Below are 24,070 nucleotides of genomic sequence, written 5' to 3' on the forward strand. Positions count from 1 at the left end.
GAGTTACACCATGGCTACCCGGTGCTAGCGATAGCGACAACGCTAAACTATGGGGGCAATTTTTTCAACCACAACAAACACTCAAAAAACAATCAAATATCTATGGTACATGACTCGAATCTTTATGAGACACCACTGAACTCATAAACTGTACAGCAGTGGCGGCTGGTGACTGAAAAAATTAGGGAGGACAGGAGGAACACCAGTCCACGGCCTCATTTTATTTTATAGCACTACTTCTCCCTACTTTATTATATTCAATGAAAATTAAACAGTAAAACAATGTCTTACAAGATTTCTTAAAAACAACATAATTTTATTAAATCTTACTGTTTTCAGATTAACACAGGCCTAATGAAAAAGACAGAGCCATGATCTTGGATGTGGGATGTAAAAAAAAAAAAAAAAAGCAGGCCAGTGTTCAACACCTGTAAATGCCACAGTGGGGATTTACACCCTCTGATTTAAAAAGGAAAAACAAAAACCATGAAAATCTGTAATTATTAATAACAAAACAAAGTGTTCCACTCAAATTACATACATATTTGGCTTTTACCTCTTAGATATAGCTATGCTTTTACCTGAGCTGATGGCGGAGAAAAAAAAAAAAGTCCGGTCGTGTCTTTGTTTACCCTCCAGCTGCCCAGGTCACGTAACTGAAAACTATTAACAATCTCTCTGACTGCTTCTCTCTGATATCTCCTAACAGTTTATCCAGAAATCTGCTGATATTTCCTTTCAAATCGATGCCAATATCTCTGAAAACTCCGTATTTCTTGTGCTAGGAGCAGCATAAGCAGCACGGCTGGGAGTGAAAGTTTGGCGCACATAGCAACAGTAACCAAGGGGGGTTGGAGAACTGTCATTGGACCAACCTGCTGTCAATCTTGTGTTCTGATTGCTGATTGGTACAGAAGAGCCTCCTCCGTCATGACGTCATTTTACGTGTCTTAGCCAATCACAGGTCAGGATGAAGACATCCTAAATGCATTGAGTCAATGGAAGAAGATCCCGCCCCGAGGCCAGTTAGGGAGGTAAAAATCTTGCCACCTCCGTAGAGCCCCCACCTTCCTGCTCCCTGCTCCTCACACAGCCTGCTCTGTCTCCTGAGCCTGCTGGCGGCGCAGTTGAGCCGTTTTAAGTGGATTTTCTTCCAAAAAACAAACTTTTTTTATGATAAAATACATATATAATATTTTATAAATTGTACTGAGATTTGGTAATGATTTATTTCAACCAGTTACTCTTTCTTAATAAATAAATTTTCCTTTTGCCTCTCAAAAATAGAGGAGGACCAACCTCCTCTGCCTCAATGGACCAGCCTCCTCTGCTGTACAGTATAAACCAGTATAAACTTTGTGTTTTTGCATGTAATCACTCACCTCAGATAGTCTAACTCTGAAACGTCCTGGAAAGACATTACTATCCGATGGCAGAGCGCCTGCTCTCCCCGCCACAGAAACAAACACTTTTTCCTTGTTGTGATGATTTCTTTACAAAAATAAACGGTTTGAGATATTTTTGGACATTACCACTGCACTGCTCGACCATTTAACAGAGGATGACAGAACAGGGCTGTGTTAACAACTTAGTTTCATCTCCCTCAAATTGCCAAAAAAAAAACCTGAATACTTTGGCGAAAAGTGTAAAATTTGTTCTGAGGCACAAGACAAGTGCTCAGTTATAGTCCCTGCCAACACTAGTATCTATCTTTTTTTTTTTTTTTTGCTGAAATGACATTTAGTTCTGTTTCTAAAATGTAAAGAGTCTATCCTCTGAGGATCATGAATTTACTCAGTGGATTTCAGCAATCCATCTTTAGATTTATCCATTTCCTGTACATGAGGGGAAATTGTGGCCTGATGGTGGCACTGGAGAAAGGGTAGGGAGTCGTTTGAGAAAACTAGGGTTGATCCTCTGGCGGGCATGAGTATGCAGGATATGAATGTATTTATTACAACGTGGTCAAATTAGTCATGTAGACAACAAGTCCACAAAAATGATCAGTGGTCATCCTCGGAAGGGGGGGCATGAATATCTATTCTTATTTCTGTACACATCTAGGTAGTATGTGGTGATATTTCTCGCTTTGCTTTGATCAAAATATAAAAATAAAACCTAATATTAACCTTGACAGGATGGAGAAAAACAAGATCACGAAGCCCCACTTCTCTGTCCATGTGGGATCCTTTTCTTCTTTATGCGTCCCTTTTCTGTTGGATCTGAAAGCACGGACAAAAAATCAGATCTTTGCCCAATGAGTATCGTAATCTTTTGGCAGTCTCCCAGAAAGAACTTCGTTTTTCTTTGTTTGTCTGGCAGTTGTTTGTTATTCTCCATGTGTGAGGGGAAAAAGTGAGTTGGAGTGCCCTCAGACCTGTTTGTGGGAGTGAGGCATGATGACATGGTTAGAGAGGGAATAGGCTGCGGTCCTCTGGGAGGAAAAGGGAGGGGGGGGGAGGGGGGGGGTAGGCGGGGGTTGAAATACTGATGCACCACAGGTTTTTGCCATTAAACTCAGCTCTGTGCTTTTATCACTATAGCAAGCAAGACCATGCCATATTTTAATATATGTTTGCTCCCCCAAAAAAAGAGGTTCAAAGTTAATCTCTATGGGCTTGGAGTGAATTCACAGGCAGCGCAAAGTTCAGGTTGAGACATATGTCAGGGGCTCGTATTTGTCTCAAGAGACAAATATGGGAACAATAAAGCATCTGTGTTTTTCTCACAACAAGGGGAGGAAAGCTATGCCATGATCTTGTGCATAATGCTGATCTAACATAGGCTTATTGGACATTACGGAAAGTGAAAACAATGGCTATGTGTTCTGCGTGCACACACACACACACACACACACACACACACACACACACACACACACACACACACACACACACACACACACACACACACACACACACACAAAAAGAGTTTCCCCCCTAGCAGTACCCCTTTCTCTGAGGCACTGTTTTTGGAGTCAGCTGGGGAGAATTTAACGTTGTTATCTAGCTGTCTTTCACTTAGACTTTAATTATTTCCAAATGTTCCATCTGATTGCTATTGGCAACCTTTGCGTCTTCAGTGTGATGTGCTTGAAATGTGAGCAGGGCCTTGGCTGGCACAAGGGTGTGGGGTGAAATACATGGTCTGACCCTGAGAAAAAAAAAACCTGGCCGCAGACATTCTCATGATGACTTTCCAAGAGGAAAGTCGGCTGTTTCACACAAAACTATGCGCTGTGTATGTTTTGTCACCCTTAACTTCACATGAGATGGGTGTATCTGCAGTTTACATCCTGAATTTGTTTAAGTGGGTCATACGGACATTAAACGCAAAGGAAGTTTACACACAGCAGTGTTTCCCCCAGAAAATGTGTTAGTTAAGGTGGTGTCTGTCCTGTTGGTGGGGGGGGGGGGGGGGGGGGGTGCGCCGTATTAAGTTTCGCTTTCACCATGCGCGCTGCCGTTATGCATGCGCGCTTCTCTGTGGTGTGTAGAGCAGGGGTCTTCAACGTTTTCCAGGCCAAGGACCCCCAAACTGATGGAGAGTTGGAGCGGGGACCCCCTACTTATATACAGTATATTGTATAAAATTGTGTTTTATATTTAACTGGTCCTGTAGTGCCATACAGGGCCGTTGTATAGGGGAGAAAGGTGATGATCATTATAGGGGCCCAGCGCCCAGTAGGGCCCACAAAAACCCCAGTAGTCTAATCTTTGTATGACTGAATTATTCTGCATAAGACCCTGACTGATACTCATAGTAATGCTGCATTAGCATCAAAACAAAGTAGGCTAAATAAGAAATGATAATAGATACGTAAAAGTGGAAAAGTCAGGGGGCAGGGGCCCACTTTAGTATACTTTCAGGGGGCCCAGGATTCCTAGCAACGGCCCTGGTGCCATATGCCAAAAGTACCATGTTATGAACTATAAATCACGCTTTTTTTAGGAGTTTGGCTGGTCATGGGACTTTTCGAAGGGACTTACATAAAAAACATATGCCATGCCATCTATGATCACAACAGGTCACAACTACGCTCGTGGTAACTGAACGCTGCTACTGCACCAATGAAATAATTACTAAACCATAAAAAGACAGAGAAAACAAAGCAGTGTTTCCCCTACTTAGTTTTTTTCTCTGGCTTTTTATGTATTTATTTTGAAAGGGCAGCTGGAGAGAGACGGGGACGCGGAGAGAAAGTGAGAGGGGGGATTGACACGCAGCGATGGGACTGTCGGAGTGTCGCTGCAGCGGCCGTGCTCTACCAAGACATATGACGCTCGCGACTCACCCCCAATCGTCAGCGCCGCGGTCACCGGAGCTGATTCTGAGAACTTTGCGCGCCGTGTCATGTCTCGGTTCCACGGAGCGTTTCAGTGACGGCCTGACGCTGCTGCATTGTTGCTGCGCTATGAGCAGACGTGGCGGCGCGCGTTAATGTCACCGTCGTGTGTGTGTGCTGTGAATATCGCTACATTTTTATTAGGCCCCGTCCAGACGAACCCGTTTTTTTCGAATCCGGATAAATACTTTATCGGATTGGCCTCGCGTCCACACGGATGCGGCGTTTTCAGGGGGTGAAAACGGTATTTTTTGAAAACGGGTCCCAGAGTGGGAAAATTTGAAAACGCCGCCCCAGCGTATCCGTATGGACGGCCAATACGGACTTTTTCAGAAACGATGATGTAATGCCCCCCGCCGCTCTACCTGTAACCTGAGACACACACACACAGACACACACACACCGCTGCAGCAGCTGCTGCACACTGACAGTCTATGCACGTAACGTAACAACAACAACGGCCGACTAACGTCGCGTCGCTCAGACGCTGCAGCTGAATCACGTCTGTTTAATCATCACTGATCGTAATATTTACTCTGACACGACTCCCTGTCAACATTTAATCCCATGTTTGAGTTTGAATACAGCGGGGGACTTCTTCTTCTATTGAATTACAGCGGGGACTTCCCGTCTTCTTCAGCTGTTTTAAGTGTTTATGTGTGGCAGGCAGCGCTGCAGCGACACACACACGCCTGCAGTATGTAGGTACTACAGCGTTTTGGGTCGTTTTCACTGTATCAGTGTGGACGCAGATATTTCTGAAAACGATGCCGTGTTTACGGAGATTTTTTTCAAAACGATTAAGAAAAAGATCGGATTCAGTGAAGGCCCCGTACGTTAGTTTAGGCGGCAGCTCTTTGTTGTTAAGGCGGCCGCCTTAACAGGAAAGCGCTGCGGGAAACCCTGCACAGGAAGATCGCAGGCTGTGGCCAAGCTGCTAACCACCTGAAAGCTTGTGGAGAATCAGATGTCCCATATCACGCAAGAGCTGATACGAATGTTAAGAGTAACCCCCGTAAATATTAGTGAATCTGTGTTTGAGTCAAGTAGTCTGGACATTTACAGATCACTGAACTGTTCATTACAGCTGACTGTGGAGTAGACACAACACAGATAGAGGGGCCAACTGACTGGGCTTCAGTGTCATTGTATCATGCTGAGTGTTGCTCTGCTTGATTGACCAAGCTCAGTCACTGTGTTTCTTTTTGTAGTCGTGACTGCTGTGATGTCTGAGAGTGAAATGATAGCACATACTGGAACGTAAAAGACAGATATTAAGTGAAAGCCGCCCTACAGATGTTCAACTACAGTTGGAATACTGATGCAAAACTACTAGAAATACAGCGTTAATGTACATTGATGTACAATTTGCTGGTAGTTTGCTGATTTACTGCGCTTAAAATATGCACATCACTTTTGGTTTGTTAGTTTATGTAGTGTAAAATATTAAAGGGACATTGTGTAACTTCTCCTCCTATCTATTCACGAAAATCGACTATTTTGTTCAAAAGTATGTTTTTCATTAATCAGTAATCACCCCCATCAACAAACTGAAGTGTTCCTTTCAGCTCTGAATTTGTTCATATCATTCATATCTACATGGAGCGGGTAAGCTCGGTGCTGGCTGCCATGTCGTGTCGCCATGTTTTTACGTTCAGTGGCAGCGTGACGGTAGGAAACCACGGAAACTCACCGGAGACACCGGAGCTGTCGGCTCAGGTGGAGGTGGCGTCTGTGAAAAGTCACCGCGGTAACGCAGTGAGGAGGAATGGAGCGTTACACTGATGCTGCATTCACCTGCAGTCGGGCAGACGGCCGTCTGTAACAAAGTCGAGAGAAAGCCGGTAAAACGTGGGTCAGGTAAACAATACGACATCGCCATGACAACATATTGTCACGTGTATTGTTTTGCCTTGTGCTGACCGATCACTTGTTTACATAGAGGCTTGTTTATGCCGTTACGTGCAGCGGCTGTCGTCCGTCTGCCATCTGCCCAATTTCACGTGAATGCAGCATGAAAAATACGATTGAGTTGCTTGCGATATACAACCGCAACGCTAGATGGGAGTAATTACTACACAATGTACCTTTAAAGCAAACCCACCATCACTGACAACATGCACCAATAAATGGTCAGAATATATCGTTCCGTGGCAGTAAGAGACCATTGTGTACATTAAAGGAAAGTGTACATATGAGCTTTGCATAGATAAGTCCACATCATCTAAGACGGGGTGTTTGAATCCTGCACATGTTGTTGCCTGTGGTACTTACATTACTCTCTCCCTCATCACTGCAGGGCCGTTGGTTCGTAGCCCGTGTGAGCTGCTGCCGGTGGGGATTGGACACCCGGTGCAGGCCATGTCGAACAGCTTCACCGCCATATCAGGATGTGCAAGCAGGGGCACGGCCAGCCTCCCTCAGGAGGTCCACATCATCAACCTGAGAGGACATGCTGCAGAGGGACCGGACAACTCCCCGGCAGAAGTGAGTCATTTCTAGTAAAAAGGCAGCAAACTTGAGTTATATTTATACACCCATCATCAACTCTTCACCAAAACCAGTTAAGTTTGGCGCTTTCCAGCTAAAATAGATCAAGCATTCAATGATTCTCGTAATGCACACGCAATCATCATTTACACTCATCTAGTGATTGCCATTTCCAGCCCAATGAAGAGTGCAAGATGTGCTTCACTTGATATCTCCACCGCCCTTGTTTGCTCAGTTTTAATCAGTGACTCTTGATTCTGGCTGCCATTCCTTTCGCCTCTTGCTCAGAGAGAGCATGAGGTGGCAGCAGCAGAGCAAAGACCTGGCACAGTGACATTCATTAGCACATCCACATGAGCAGCTAACACTGTAGCAAACAGGGAAGGTCAGCACTAGTGTGTCACCAAGAACACGGGTAAAGGACCCAAACGCACACACACTGGCCATGGAAGGTGAAATAAACACAAATTAACTTACTGAAAGCAACACAAAACAAAGAAAAATGACTGGAACCTCCAGGAAAGTAAAAAAAAAATATTAAGAATAATCTAAAGGAGAAATTTAAAAAAAAAAGGCTGCACAGATGCACCAGCAAAGACGGAGGGGAAACACAGAGGCTACTGTAAATACACAAATGAGAAACAAGACACAAGTGGGGGAGCAGATGGCTGAGATACATGAGAAAACCAAGAGCAAGTTATGAGACATTTGAGAGAGACTTCAGAAAATAAAGTGGAATTGTAACAAACACAAACCATGACAGCTAATCAGTCAAAATGCCCCCCTTGTCCTTTTTTCCTCTAATTTGCACATTTCAGTCAACACACAAATGAGGTCTGTGACAGTGCACTCAACATCTGTACCATTGACTCCCGTTTGCAAATAATCCCTCTTCTGTGCAGCAGACTAAGCAGTTTATATTCAGGAGTTTGAGTGGGAGGTTCTGCACAGCTAATAAGTCACAATAGCTTTCTCCATTTTGGACTGAAGGAGTCTATGTTCCCTCAGCCTCTGCATCATTCCAGCGTGATATGGTCAAATCTATGCGCCAGAGGACATTTAAAACTTGCACAGATTTACTTGGGATTTTGGCAGCTTCACTGAAATTTCGTTATTAGCTTCAAAATGTTGTCGTTGCTGATGATCTTATTGGAAAAAAAACAAACAACTTTTGTTAAAGCCCCAGTATGTAACGTATTTGGCTTTTTATTAGCAAAAATCAAATATTGCTTCCATAAATACGTATTTCACTGAAGTCGAATCACACCCGCATACAAATGAAAGCTTTCTCGTACCTTAGCCGGCAAACCAACCGGATGTCATTTCACTCGACGAGAGAAAGACGGTAAAACGTGGGTCAGGTAAACAATACGACATCACCATGACAACATATTGTCACGCCTGTATTGTTTTGCCTCGTGCTGGCGGACCACTTGTTTATCCTGTTACATGCAGCGTCTGTTGTCTGTCTGACGTCTGCCCGATTTCACGTGAATGCAACATCAAGAATACATTCCGATATGCAACCGCACCGCTAGATGGGGGGAATTCCTACATATTATACCTTTAAGCAATCCTGGTGATCCCATGGATTTAAGATATACCTAATACATCTTCTTCATCTTCTACATCTTCACCTGTCTACTTTGTTAGAAAAGAAGACAGTGAGAAGTTATGTAAATGGTTGGTACTTTCCAACCACTTATTTATTTTGCGCAGATCTGTTTAGTGCTGCCATTCAAACTGTCAGCACATTTATTGATCGTTCTCCAACCGTTATGCTGGTCCAGGAACCACTCCTTGTCCTCAGGTGTTGTACAGCATGTCTCATGGGATGACAGCCCAGAGTTCGCCATAGTTTGAAGATGAATCATGGGCCCACGGCCTTCGAAAATGCTGTGTCTGTATTTTAAAATGTCCCAACCCCCCCCCCCCCCCCTCAGTCACAGCAGTGTGAAAAGCTGCATGTACAGACTTGCCATTGCAATTTTGCTGCTGATGTACGCTCAAACGTTTCCAAGGCCAAATACACAAAAACACAGTCTGTGTGTGTGTGTGTGTGTGTGTGTGTGTGTGTGTGTGTGTGTGTGTGTGTGTGTGTGTGTGTGTGTGTGTGTGTGTGTGTGTGTGTGTGTGTGTGTGTGTGTGTGTGTGTGTGTGTGTGTGTGCCGCATCAGCAGGTAGCAAGAGAAATTACTCACTGGTTTCCATGGCTGTGTTTGTGCTGAAGCTTTACAAGATGAACTTTAATAATCGTTTCGTAATTAAATTATATTTCAAATTTGTCAAGTGTACTCCACACAGTGTGGAGGAGTTGAAGCAGCAACAGGACTTCCTTAACATCTCAGAGTGTTGCGCTGAGCAGTGGGGTTGTGACAACATTTACATTTGCACTAGATACATACTTATCCCTGCTTGATAGTGACCAGCAACGGTTACTTTATGAGTTGTCATAAAGATAGACATCTGATAAATGACCCAGACATTGTTTATCCAATTGTAATGTGGTCCCTAGGTGTTTACATATACGCCTGCCTGCACGGTGAATAGTCAGGAGTCCTCCAACATTGACTGATTTATTTCAGACACAAGGAAAAAAAACAAAACATGACTGTGTGTCTCGAAATATACTTTGTGCATCTAACTCCAAAAGGAGGACGATGAAAGAAACAGCCAATACAAAGAGTTGCTTGTGGAAAAAGGATTTCCACACATGCTATTTAGAAGTATTTTAGTTTTGGGAGATGATATGTAACAAAAACAGGAACTCTCTGTCTGTCTCTCTCTCTCATATTTCAACCACAGAAAATAAATAAATAAATAAATAAATATAATGAATACTGTTTTTTTCGCAGAAGCAAAACTTTCTCTAAGTTGTTGTTGTTGCGTTGTCCAGCCCCAGTGGTGGAGACAAAGACAGCACGGCGTGTTTGTCTTTTGTCTGCCAATCACAGAGGATCAGTGCATTAGCCAGGTACTTGTTGGCTTACTATAGTAAATCCACTCTGATATGCAGTAATCTGATGTAAACACTTTGTATAATTTGCCCCTAATTGGAGGGGATTCTGTCATTTATAACAGGGCTTTTAAGGCATGCATTAAGGTGGTTTGTGTGTGTGTGTGTGTGTGTGTGTGTGTGTGTGTGTGTGTGTGTGTGTGTGTGTGTGTGTGTGTGTGTGTGTGTGTGTGTGTGTGTGTGTGTGTGTGTGTGTGTGTGCCAACACATAAACCAAATCAAATTCTCCACTGCAGTGTAGCATCTAATTGCAGATATGAGTATGCAAGCAAAGTGTGGTTTGCACAGCACCTTTCACAGACACAAAATCGCAAAGTGCTTCACATATATCAAAAAAAAAAGTTGCAAACAGTGACGAGGAAAATGGGCCAATAAAAAGCAATAAAGGGAGCAGAGATTCGGACAAGCTAACCAAAAGCCTGTCAGAGTGAAAACATTTTCAGATGCTTCATAAAGATGTCACAGGAGTCTGGGGATTACAATGATAAGTGAAGAGCATGCTGCAGTCACCTCTGATTTTATAGTGGGTTTGAGACAGAGCCAGTAACTTTTCCTCAGCAGACCTCCAGTAAGAGTGCTATTGGCCGTATATGGGAGCGGGAGGTCAGCAATGTGCTGGAGTGTTTGACCAGGCAACGCTCTAAATATTATGATTATCAAAATTATGATTTGGCGCAGAAAGATATTCACCAAACAAAACAAACTGAATTGGGTTTTGTCTGCACCTGCTGTCAGATAAGACGGCTAGTCTCATGCTAGTCTCCAAACTTTCAGCTATAGTCTTCAGACAGGCCTTTTATGGGACAGATGATTGAGTGCAGTGCAAAGTCAAATGCAGGAAAGATTTTTTGACATAAACAACGAAGGGTTTTCCTGTTTTTAAAGGACATGGCAGCAAACCAAACAATCATAACCATGCTGAAATTATAACTGTCCCAACCCATGAGACTGACTGGCTTAATCTTGTTTGTACTTGCTCTCAAGCATAGACGGATTACCGCATGGGCAAAGTGGGCGTGTGCCCAGGGCCCCAGACCCAATAGGGGCCCTTGGCCTTCAGAGTTTTTTTTTTTTTTTTTTTTGTACAATTTAAAAAAAAAATATTGGAATGAATGTGGTTTTGAAAATGTAGTATGATTATAAAATCAATGGAATGCTTTAGAAATGATAAATCAGTAATGTGTGATGACACAATTACGTAGGCTACGTACGCTGAGGTCAAATGTACAGTGCGTTTTTGGAATGGAGACGCGGGCGTTCAGTGGATCAGCTGTTAGCTGCTAGACGAAAACAAAGGAAAGAAAAGGCTGAAACGGCTGAAACTGCGCTATGTAAGTGGCCGTAGAGGACAGACTGATCCGAGAGTTGGACTACCTTATCAAGGACTTTTCCAGGAAAAAGCCGGTGGTTTTGGTGAGTTTCTATAGGCTGTAGCCGATATCCAAGTACTCCAGTAGGCTACTCGGCATCCGAGTGCAGTCTGACCCCGACTCATAGGCGCCGATTCCGTGGATGCTCCGGTGCTCAAGCACCCACTGACCAGGTTGAGCACCCCGGGGGGCACGCCACTAGATGCGCATTTCTCCGTGCCGGTCGGCAAGCGCCTTGGTCCCTCAGCTGTGTGTGTGTGTGTGTGTGTGTGTGTGTGTGTGTGTGTGTGTGTGTGTGTGTGTGTGTGTGTGTGTGTGTGTATAGCCTGTGTGAATGTGTGTGTTAATCTCTCTCGCGCTCTGTTAAGATGAATAAATAGAAACCGCTGCAGAGCGCGAGCCTGGCACAGAGGTGCGCGCTCTGGCGCATCTGGCACAGTCGGTTAACGGCGCAGAAAGGAAACTGGCTCCGGTCCGCGGCTATTTCACGTCCGACGTCGATGGTAAACTCACGTTTTTATTGATATTGTAGCGTCTGATCCGACGTAACTACAACAACATAACACAAATGTATCTGACAGCTCTCACTTCTTCATCTGCTCCTCCTCACTAACTCACCTACACACACACACACACACACACACACACACACACACACACACACACACACACACACACACACACACACACACACACACACACACACACACACACACACACACACACACACACAGGACTCTGTCTTCCTCACACTCACCCCGGCCCCTCATCCAACCTGCCCGTACCGTACCATACACATTGACAGTCAGTCAGAAATCACAGAACTTAAACATCATAACAAGAACGTTACTGCGGGGTCGCTACAATATTTACAGTTTTTCAGTTGTGCAATAGGCTCTTATTAATAATCCAATCCCATTGCTACGTGGTATGATGCGCACCAGTGTTTATAGAGCCCGGTTCAGGGGTACACAACCCCCCCACCCCCCGCGCGCCCCACGGGCAAAAACATATATAGCTATTGTCCTGTACATGGCAGGTGACAAACAAAAAAGACCTAAAATGACAGTGATTTTGTTTTGTTGTGTGTTGCCCGGTGTTGTTATGTGCGTAATGGGAAGAGCGCCTTTGCGCACGCACTGTTTGCTTGTGTAGGCAGGGGCCCGTGGCGAGTTTGTGTCCAGGGCCCGTGGTCATGATAATCCGTCTATGCTCTCAAGGGGCTTCTCTGCCGATAGAGAGGAACTAAATAATGACGTGTAGATACAGTGAACTGACAAGGGTTGTAAAACTGATTTTTTTTTATGCCTTTGTTTGTTACATTGTCCAAAGTTAATATTTTTCAGTGTTCCAGAGCTTATTTATTTAAAGCAGAGTGGTGCAACGATTAACAAAAAAAAAGGAAAAGGAAAAAAAGAGCTTGACTTTCTACAGACTGAGTTCCAGTTCTAGGAGCTTTATATTTTTCTAGAGTATAACACAGCATGTTTTCATTTGCACCCTAACAAAGTCTGAATTTTCTTTGTTCAATTTTGTCACGAGTAATGTGCTCTGTAATTCTATAAATGGTCACCCACAGGAGTATTATTAAAGACAGTATAGTAAAAGTTTTAGCTCCAGAGTCTGTAAAATCCATCTATTCACATCAATTTATCTACTTTTTTGGTGAACCGTCACATCGATGGTCAAGTGAGGACTCGTGCGGAGGAGGCAGTCTGTTCCCTTGCCTACGGCCTTGGCTGCAGAGGGTCACTCCAGCTCTGGCTGAGATTAGGTGGCCCTGCAGAGGAGGATTGTGCTTGTGTGATTAGATAAGATCCCCTAAAGGACACTCAGACACTCTCTCCACTCCTCGTGCTTCAGTCCTTGATGACTTTTTCACCTGAGACGTGGGCACAGATTGGCCCGTTCGCGCTCAAGTGGCCCTCTTCCCTTAAAGCTTTAGCCTTGGGCGAAACTGCGTTGGAGGGCAAATATTGCGTCAGACTGTGATATCATCGACACAATCTGCCCCTGATCTTTTGTGACAGGAGGAGGCGATAAATCCTGTGGAAAAGGAATTATAGCAGGAAGAGAACAGGATCTTAAAATGTTTAACATACGAGCCATATATGGGTAAAAGGACCTCAATGCTATAAAAATATTATTCATCTTTGACCAATGAGAATCTTATGAAGCAAATTGAAAGAAAGAAAAGTTAACAGTGGAATCAGAACTTCTCAGGCCATTCTTGCAGCATTATATATTTCTCCTCTGTCCGTCTGCGTGCTCAACATATTCTTGGAAAACCTAGGCTATTTTGCAAATACACAGGTTTGTATGTTGTGAAATCCAATCAGCAGTGATCTGAGGGCCATGGAAAAGCTGTTGGTGAAATGATGCTTCAGGGAAATGGAGGTGTAAATATTAATGGCGGATGTAATGTATTCAAACAAGGACTATTTCATTTACAGTTGCTGTTGTACTGTTTTAATCCATTTAGTCCTTTTTGATTTGGAAGCATGCAAACCGATTTCACTCTCACTCTTTTCCCCTGTTTTCTCTGGCACACGTATCCTTTGCTTATTTTCTAAGTCAGCAGCACAGAGGTGCCTGGTCAGTCTATGATTATGTAGATTTTCTCTGACTTCTCTTCACCTCTGCTGATGGGGGGAGGAAGTGGTGTCTGGGCCACAGAACAGACTGTATTTGGATGTTTTGGAGCGATGGCCTGTAGTACAAGAGGTGCCTGTGGCTGAGATTTGGCCGTCTGGGGTCGAGGGGCTTCTGGAGAACACGATGTGCCCCAGTGACTTGCTGCTTACCAAGTGGCGGCAAGGAGAAGCCCTGACCCGGCAGGGGGATAAATCTGCTATTGCGCATGGTGTGCATGGACTAATATGGGTAAGGGGAATCACATGGTCCTTTTTCAGACACAGTCATTCACGCAGGCACACAGAGTTCCTGCCACTGCGATGTGTGAGGCCCACTTCACATCTCTTTCACGTCCACATGTGAAAGTGGCGGCTTGCAGTTTGTCCACATTTTCAGTAAAGACGTGAGAGCAATTAATCGTTTCCGGCCTGTACCAGTGAACCCATTCTGCACGGGTATTAACCGAGGGGTATGAACTGTTATCCGCAGAAAGAAATGCACAGCTGGACCTGACTCAGAATACGCACTTTGGCTCCTGGCCAATCTCAACACCAACACTGAGTTATTAAGTGCAACAGAACACCTCAGTAGTGACTGTGCATAGTGCTTTGTCGGGGATATCCTCACATTTTACAAGGCTTGCAGCCACCTTAGAATAACAGGCCTGGAGGAGAAAATATGCAAATCATTCATTCAAGAAGCTTCCAAGTACCCTCAATAATATTTTGGGGCCGTTTTCGTCATGATGTGTGAGCCTCAGATCATCAGCTGAGCAGATAGACGGTCCGTGCTCGATTAAAAGTCGTCTAACGCTGTAAGATTGAAGCTGAAATGAATGAGTCCAACGTTTTCTCATTGCTCTTGATGTGTCCATAATCAAAGTGGGATGTTTAGAGTCATTTGTCTAATACAGGTGCTGCTGATTTAGATTAACTAGGAACAACAGCTGTGAGGCTCTTGTATCAGCATGAAGGAATTAATGTGGAAATTGGTTCAGCCTCGTTCCCTCAAATCAGATGACTGAAATCAACTACAGCTGCCTAACAATTTTGCCCAAGCACACTATTAATTACTTGGTTAGTTTCCAGAACCCCCCCCCCCCACTAATTGTGTTCTTATTGCTGCAGTAGAAATTCATATCATCATTTGTAATTGTCACGATAGGTTCAGTCAGTCCCCTTTTTGTCCGCTCTGTGAAGAGAAGGCTTAATTTGGAGGAACTAAACATGATTGCGGTTTTTCATTGCGACATATTAGAATGGCTCAAAATTTTCCAGTTTTTATTGAAATTGAAGCAGTCCAGGTATAATGTGTTCAGCTGCTGGTGCACTGAGAATTTCAGGGAGAATTGCCGTAAGTTTATTCATATTTCATATAATTTTACAGATGCCTGACAATAAATTTCTCAACTGTTAAACTATTGGTCGGATTAAAAGACACAAAAGGTACAGACATACGTTCTAATAGAATAACTATGGTGATCCCTTTGGTTTTTCATACCTGCAAAACTAACGACATTCCTTTAGCCACAACTGTTTGTTTTTTCAAATTAGTAAATGTTAGCATGCTTGCACACTAAACTAAGTTATTGGTCATAAAAAAAGTTTTTCCATACTTGAATAATGAACATGATTGTAGAGCAGACAAGCCAGTGGTGTATGGGTTCATTTTGGTGAAGAAGAACCATTTATTCATTTCTCAACAACTGACTGCACCCCATCAGTCATTCTGTGTGGATCCTGAAATGACAGCAGCCTCAGACAATGTCCACTGAGCACAGCCAGCCCACACAGGGAAATTTATGAACTGGCTTTGCATGGCAAGTTTGTGATTTCAATCTAACATTTTTTTTTTTTTCGTACTCTGGCTTTTTGCTCAACATTTCTTTTAGACAGTGAGCTGTTTGTTTCATGGACTCTCTTTTTTCATAAATGACCAGTATGGACACTGGCTTGCCAGGACAATAAGTTTTGCTTCTTAAGTGTTATTCACATTTGTCTGAAATAAAGAGTGATGATTTCTTCAGCTTCCACAATCCTGATCAAAGTAACAGAAGCCTCTTTTTTTTTTTTTTTTTGTCTCCAATGCGGACCTCTATAAAGAGACCCAGGCTAGATTGCAAAGGCAGTAACCTTGGGTAGATCCAGTAAAGTGACTGTGGGCCAAGTTGCCAAGTCATAGTAGGCCTGTAGTGCCAGACTGAGGCTGTGAAGGTAGTGATTTCCTCCAATAATGGCAGAATAATTTCCACATTTTCTCAAAATTCAGTTATGCTGTGCAAAAAAAAGATCTAATCTTCTACAATAAGAGAACAAATGAGAGTTGCAGTTGGAGTGATCTTTGCTGCAGACTAGACTTGGTGCTCATATTTCATCTACACTTTAAACCCCTTGGGGGTTTGAGGCAAAATATCTTTTCGTGGGTTCACTATTGACCTGAAGGTGTTGGTGTTTTGCCACTTAAGCTCTACCAAAACAATGACCTCACCCTGGTGTTCTTTTCTGCTCCCCTTGCTCTGGTTCGACGGTGTAGGTATCAAGTTTGAACATTTTTCCATATGTTCCCTCTCACACATGCCAAAGTGGCCTTTTGCACCCTGCTAACAACCCACCAGCACATCTGCGTTGATGCAGAACCTGGCATTACTGCAGAGACACCTTGTTCCAACGCTGCTGCAAATTGGAGACTAAAAATAAGAAACTGAAAAGAGGAGGCCATGCAGTCAGAGTGTACAGTTGGGTGATAGGGGGGAAAATAAACAAAAGAGGGGCCCCGTGATCTGGAATCGGCCATCTTTCTCTAATCAGTTGCACCAAAGGCAAACATCAAACAGAGCCACTGGCTCCGAATCAGGGCGAAGCGGAGCAGAGGAGTGTTTTATCAGCTGGAATTCGCAGATATCTTTGACTGTGTGAGTGACAAGCTGGAGGAGCTCACCAGGCACAAACAGCTGGCCAGAGTGTTAGATAGGAGTTCAGCTCACACACAAGAAAAACTGCACACACTTTAGGACTTCTCCTAAGGTGCATTTTATAACAAAGATATAGGCCGAGTTTTCACATTTTCAGAAGAGAGTGAAACTAGTTTTAGACATATTTGTGGGCGGAGGTTTCCCTTGACAGCAGCTGATTAAAATCTGAGGGCCCACATTGGTAGGAGACCGGTGCACTTGTACAGCCTACGTACGTTGACAGAATCGCTTTCTTTTCCACTGTTGCAGGAAGCTGACATACTGCAGTGTGGGTTATCAGTGGTTAGTACTTTTAGAAATGCTATTTTATGACAATCAACACCTTGTGAGGGCAGATGTTGAGTTTGTATTCCACTCACAAAGTGGAAACTAGCATGCTAGGCTAACTAGTTTCATTTTCCATCATCAGCCTTCAGCGTCATGTTCATCCAACACTGAAATTAGAGCCAGTATGAGCTTTCTGTATTCCAGAGTTCTGGTGTTAGTGATGATGAATTGGCCAGACCATAAGGGTGGTCCTTTAACCACAGTATGTTACACAGTATAATGTTCTGAATCATGAGCTAACACAGACAATGCTGTCGATTTAAGAAAAGTTATATTTTCACATCCAGATAAATTTGCAGTTCTTCACAAAATGGTGTTCACACAGATCTAATTCCAACTATTTTCCGTCATCCTCTACAAACCAAGGAAGTGACAGCACAGACATCTCCGTCTGAACCAAACATTAGTGTTTTCAGTGGTGTAAATGTTTGGTTTAGAGGGAGTTGTCTGAGCAGTCACTGTGAAAGAATACAGTAGATACAATTTTTCCCTTCTCTTTTCAGTAATTACACTACTGATTCAAGTCAAAATGAAGACTAAGCAGAATGTACGTACTTAACAAATATGGATTTTCATTTCAGTTTGTCTTAAATCTAATCAGTGTAATCTAGGTCTGTCGCCCTGACCCCCCTACTCTTGACGTGTTATTTTCTCCGGCATGTCCTGCCATTCTGCCATATCACTCCAAAGATTTCTATCCAGAGCTCCCATCTCACTTTGACATCTTTTTAGGCCGTTTTCTTTCTTTTTTTTCTTTTTTTTTTTTTTTGCTGTATGGCGTTGAGCTGAGAGCAGACTGATTATCATCGCGCAAGTTCAGGTATAGCATCCCCATCGTGCTGAAATATGTGGGTGGCGCTGATAAGAGCGTTCAGCAGGTCGTGGTCGGCCTTGTCACTGAGCTACTTTGCCCTGGTTCCCCTTCCCTCTGTACACTCTCAGTGATCCAGAAAAAACCAAGATCCAGACAGACAAGACACACGCACATACACACACATCAGATAACACCATATGATTGGTCCCAGGCAGTGCGCCTTTTCTCCTCTTGCAGCTATGACTTTGTAGTTCTGCAGCCCCCCCAGCCCTCTTTGTTTTCTACTTTTGCGGTCTTCAGTCCTCCGCTGCAGGGCTCACCGTGCTGCACTTTGTCTAGCCAGTTTAGTATGTGAAGTGAATTTTTATAATAATCTTGGATATCAACCTGTCTTAACTCATTGCTATTGAAAACACGCAGGCCGGTTGTGTTGTTATTCAGACACTGCTGTGTTTCTGTTCCGTGCCATGGAATACAGAGTGCTGTGTCTTTTATACTCCAGTTGATTATTATTTCCTTTGTGGGAGTGTTCCCAGATTAGTCTTACTTTTTCTGCCTAATTAAAGGATGTTTTGGGTTTTCTCTGAATCACCAGGGATCATCAGGCACTTAATTAGCTCTGTCAATAAAGGAAACTCCCTTTTCCTGCAAGGACACTGAGCTGAGCTGATACTGAGCTCTGACTTGCTGGTTACATTGCTGGGCACAATGTTTGTCTATGAGAGGATCACATTACAGTGTTGATACACACACTTGAGACTCAGTGTGACTTGTTTGGCTTGAAATGTCATGAAATTGTAACTACATGCTCAAGACAGACAAACACACCACCCGTTACAATTACAGTGTCACAGGCATCAGCTGGATCTAAAGCTAAGCTATAACCATGTGGCTTTGTTACACAATAAATGCTTGTTGTGCGTGATTTATCTTTTCTGTCTGCGCTATGTTTGTTGTTGGAGCTGATTCAAAGCTTAAAGTCGAAGCTCTATTGTTTTTTTTTATGTTTTGTTTTTTTCAAACAGTTCTATTGTTTACACATGCTACCACCACTAATGGCATGTTGTGTGACAGGCCTTGCTTATCCTGCTACAGCTGTCGTCCCTTGTGTGGAGTTTAATTTCAGTAATGTGATAGGTCTAGACAAGCCTCCATCCCTGGCCTGCTGGCAAATGTGCCCCTTAACTGTAACTGTAACATACACTGGGCCCTCAAATCCCTGTGCCAGCCTCCTGATAATCAATCAGCCGTGGCCTCCTGTCCCCAGTAGACCCTGTCTCTCTAGGTGCTTTGATGCCTGGCGTATCTGCGTCTCTTCTCTTCACACCCCTATGGGCTGTGTGACAAGGTCGGTTTTTTTTTTCTAAGCATGTGTTTATTAGTTTTTGTTTGCAATTTACAGCAAATCAAACAAGACATTCTTAAAAGCAAGAAACAGAGCAAACTTTTTCTCCCTCCCTTCCCCTCTTCCCCTCGCTAAATAAGTAAAACATTAAAACTATAAAAATAAGATGAAAATAAAGCAAAACGGATGGAAAAATAATAATAATAAATAAATAAATAAAAGTAGACAAATACTGCTGAAGCAGATTACCAACATTAACATCATGTCTTAAAAAACGTATAAAAGGACTCCAGATGTCATCAAAAACATGATGTTTCCATTTAATAATGTACGTTTTCTTTTCCAATGTCACGTTTGATGCCATCTCTTTAATCCATCTTCCAATTCTTGGTGCATCAACGGTTTTCCAATTAAAGCAGAAGTAAGTGATCCGGTGGTTTTGGCTAACTTCTTGTCAGCCGATGGAGTTAGCAGTCCCCGCCCTCGTCCCTAGTATACGTCACCACATTCACGCGCATCCCTTGGCTGCACACACAGAGAGGACCGCCCCTTTATGCCGTTCTCTCTCCTCATTGGATAAAGGTTGTAGGATACAAGGAAAGTTTTCTCCTCGGCTTACAGCAGAGCAGAGTGTCCGTGTTTCGGACCAAACACTCTATATACGTGATTGCTGTCGGAAGATATAACTATTTAAGACTTATATTAACACAAACATTCCGCTTACTTCTGCTTTAAGGGAAATTATACGTTTACCTTGTAATATACACATATCTAGATTCTTTACTTTGTAAATATGGGATAGTTGGATATATGCCCAGAAGGAAAAGCTTAGGATCCAGTGGTAACTTCTTAGTTAATATTTTATCGATCATGCTAATAATATGTTGCCAGAAGGATTTCACTTTCACACATTCCCATATACAGTGGTACATTGTTCCTCTTGCTTCATTGCACTTACAAGGTTGGTTGTCAAAAGCACCAACTTCACCAAGCCTCACGACAGCGACTCCACGGGCAGAGAGACCGCACATCAGCTGCGGTGGAGTCCTGACCACTGCTTACATTCTGCAGCCCAGAGCTGATGTTATCACGTTGGACCTTGAAAGTAACATTTGACCACAGTTTTCCCTTTTTTTAACAACTCATTTGCCTCTTGGCACTTCCTCGCCCTCCTCTTCCTCCTCTGTTTGTGCGTGTGTTTGCAGGTGACTCACGTCTTCTGGAAGCGTTTCTGTCTGGGTTTAAAATTCCTCATCTTTTACAACTTTCTCGCTCACTCTCATTCTTCTTCTTCTGCCTCCCTCTCTCTCCATCTCTCTAAGCCAGGGCCTCAAAGCCAAGCCAGGTATGATTATATCTTGGTTGTTGTTATTCTCAGAGGAGCAATGCGCACACTTTTTCCAGAGTCTGGGCTAAGGGGTTAGAAGAGGGGGGAGGGGGGGTGTTTGTTTGGATCACCATCCAGTTTGCCTCATAGATAACTATTCAGTAATTTCTTCCATCTCCATGTCTCTGAGGGAATTTCTAATGATTTTTGCAGCACTTTCATGGGCCACATTACTAAACACTCTCTTTTGTCTTGCTCTCCTCCGGGGCTTACATCTGTGGAGGTCTGATAATTAGGCTTTGATGCTTCATGTTCACCCTGTCTGTGCTGTCAGTGTCTCTTGTTAAATGACTTCAAGCAGCATTACAGTGACACGCTTTTGAACACAGACTATCTGTCAGAATGTACATCACATAAAAATCACACTTTCATGGGTGGAATACAACATTTTTCTGCCCAGGGAGATGGCTTGGTGAAGTATAGACAATGTGTGTACTGTATCTTATCTACTGAGAGCTAACGATTTCAAGAAAATATCTAATAATAACTTTTCAGAATTATTGTAATTTTAGTCAAAATTATTATGGTTGTGTGTAAATTAAAGGCCAGGTCTGTATTTGTGTTATGCATAGCAATGAGAAAGACAGGTTGAATTGTCTAAGGGCTATTATATTACTGTTGTTGGGTGCTACAGACCTCCTTCTGCAGCCAAAGAAACCTTGTCCTCCTTGTCTAATATTCTTTCTAAACTACCTGACAATGAGTTAGCCCTTTGTGGCGATCTGAACTGGGACTGGCTATCACCAGCCTCAGATGAATTTAAATCTTACTGTAACGCAATGAATTTCACACAATTAATTGATTCCCCCACTCGTCCTAACCCAAAGTGTCCTGAGAAATCATCATTGATTGATTTATTCATTACTAATAATCCTCATAAGTATACCTCTGTAAGTGTATTTCCATATGACGTGAGTGACCACTGTGTTATTGCAGCCATCAGGGATACCAAAATACCAAAGGTTAAACCTCGTTACATCACGAAGCGTGATACCAAACACTTTAATGAACAGGGTTACAGATTTGATCTAAATGCTGCTGATTGGAGCAGGGTCTCCTTAATACCTGACGTTGAATTAGCCTGGTCTTATTTTGTCGATTTACTCATGTCAATCATTGATAAACATGCCCCCTACAAAAGGTATAGGGTAAAGGGCAGGGAAAATCCGTGGTTCTCTGACGAGTTGGCTAGTTTAATTCATGAGAGAAACTATTATTGGGCAAAAGCAAGAAAGTCAAATGTGGAAGCTCACTGGACCACTTTTAGATGCTTAAGGAATAAATGTACTACCTTAGTTAAGAAGGCCAAATCGAACTATTATCTTGCTCTAACAGCCAAAAATCTAAATAACCCTCAGAAATTCTGGCGGACTATTAAATCTTTATCTCCAAAGAACTCCTCTAGTCTCCCAACTTGTATTGTGTCTGAATCGGCCACTATCTATGACAAAGCTGAGATGCTCAATTGTTTTAATAAGCATTTTGTGTCATCTGGTTTTCTTTTTGACAAAGAAGTTATGTCCCCCACTGCAGCCCAGGCTCCACTTAGTAATGCTGAGACTCCCTTGGATACTAAATTCAACTTTAGGCCTTTCACTATTGCTGAGGTGCATAAAGCCCTTACAAAATTAGATTTTAAAAAACCAGCGGGGCCAGATAACATTGCTGTCTATTTTTTAAAATTTGCTGCGGACTTTATAGCCGAACCTTTAACCTACATTTTTAACTTAACTCTAACTAGTAAGAAAATCCCTAACACCTGGAAAATGGCTCACGTTCTCCCCCTCTTAAAAGGCGGTGAACCCTCGAGCCTTAATAATTACAGGCCTATCTCAAATTTGTCACCCTTAGCCAAGATTTTAGAAAACCTGGTAAGTGATCAGTTGAAGGATTTTTTGTGTAGTAATGAAATTTTATCATGCTATCAATCTGGTTTTAGAAAATCACATAGTACAGTCACTGCTGCTACGAAAGTAGTTAATGATATTTGTATGGCCCTGGATAGCAAACAACATTGTGCTTCCCTTTTTATTGATTTCTCTAAGGCCTTTGATACTGTGGACCATAATGTTTTGCTGCATAGATTAGCTAATATAGGACTCTCTGATTCTGCTGTTAGTTGGTTTTCTAACTATCTATCAGACAGGGCTCAATGTGTTAAAGTTGATGGCTACTCCTCTGATACCCTGGCTGTCCATAAGGGGGTGCCACAAGGCTCTGTGCTCGGTCCCCTGCTTTTTACAATCTATATAAATGATTTGGGGAAAAATGTTGACAATGCAAATTTCCATTTTTATGCCGATGATACTGTGATTTATTGTTCTGGAAGCACTGTGCTGATGGCTGTAGATCACTTGCAAGCTGCTTTTAAGGAAATAGAAGCCCAACTCCGGTTCTTGAAATTGGTGCTTAATGCAGATAAAACTAAAATGATGATTTTTACTAAATCTAGAGACAAAACTAATTATCGTCCTACTTTATACACTTCTCAAGGTACCCTTATTGAGACTGTTTCTACTTTTAAATACCTAGGCATCATCCTTGATGACAATCTGTCTTTTAAACCTCACATTGAAAACCTGGTAAAGAAGCTAAAAGTGAGACTGGGCTTTTATTTCAGAAATAAATCTTGTTTTTCTTTTGTTTCTAAAAAAAGGCTTGTTGCAGCTACTTTTATTCCTTTGTTGGATTATGGTGACGTACTGTACATGAATGCCTGCTCTACTTCTTTGCATATGCTGGATGCCATTTATCATTGTGCTTTAAGATACATTACCGGCTGTAAGTCACTCACTCATCATTGTACTCTGTATGCTAAAGTAGGCTGGCTGTCTTTGTCTGCACGTAGGCTTCTGCACTGGTACATCTTCATCTATAAAGCAATTATTGGACTACTTCCCTCATACCTCTGCACCTACCTCACTCTCACATCAAACTCATCATACAGACTGCGCTCTCTGGACTTTCTATCTGCCTCTGTCCCCAGAACTCGTACTGAGTTTGGGAAGAGGGCATTCATGTACTCTGCTCCCTCTGGCTGGAACAATCTCCAAAAAACACTAAAACTACAGGCATTCATCACCCTTTCCGATTTTAAAACCAGACTTAACTGTTTTTTAATGGCAAATCATGGAGTGTGTAAATGTTTTACTGTTTAGTATTTTAGCATCACTGGATTAGCGTTCTTTTAGTGTGTATTCTTGTGCATTGTTCTGTTCTGCCCTGGCTGATTTAACATAATCTCTCTTCCTTCAGGATCCCCTGGTACAATCTCCCCTTGTACCACACAGCCCTCCCGTCCTCCTTCTCTTCCCCCCATATCCCTGCCGGACTGTAGAACTCTGGACGTCATTCATCTTTTCTCTCTCTCT

General features: G+C 42.8%; 1 protein-coding gene across 1 annotated transcript in view; it reads left to right on the forward strand.

The window, feature by feature from the left end:
• The window catches only part of tgfbr3 (transforming growth factor, beta receptor III), an 84,676-nt gene that overhangs the window by 19,702 nt on the left and 40,904 nt on the right, over window positions 1–24,070 (forward strand). The window contains exon 3 of the mRNA XM_083969763.1: window positions 6,645–6,832. Coding sequence (XP_083825889.1) covers window positions 6,645–6,832 — 188 coding nt within the window. The remainder of the gene's footprint in view (window positions 1–6,644; window positions 6,833–24,070) is intronic.

This window comes from Trachurus trachurus, assembly GCF_905171665.1.
Source record: "Trachurus trachurus genome assembly, chromosome: 4".
Lineage (NCBI taxonomy): Eukaryota > Metazoa > Chordata > Actinopteri > Carangiformes > Carangidae > Trachurus > Trachurus trachurus.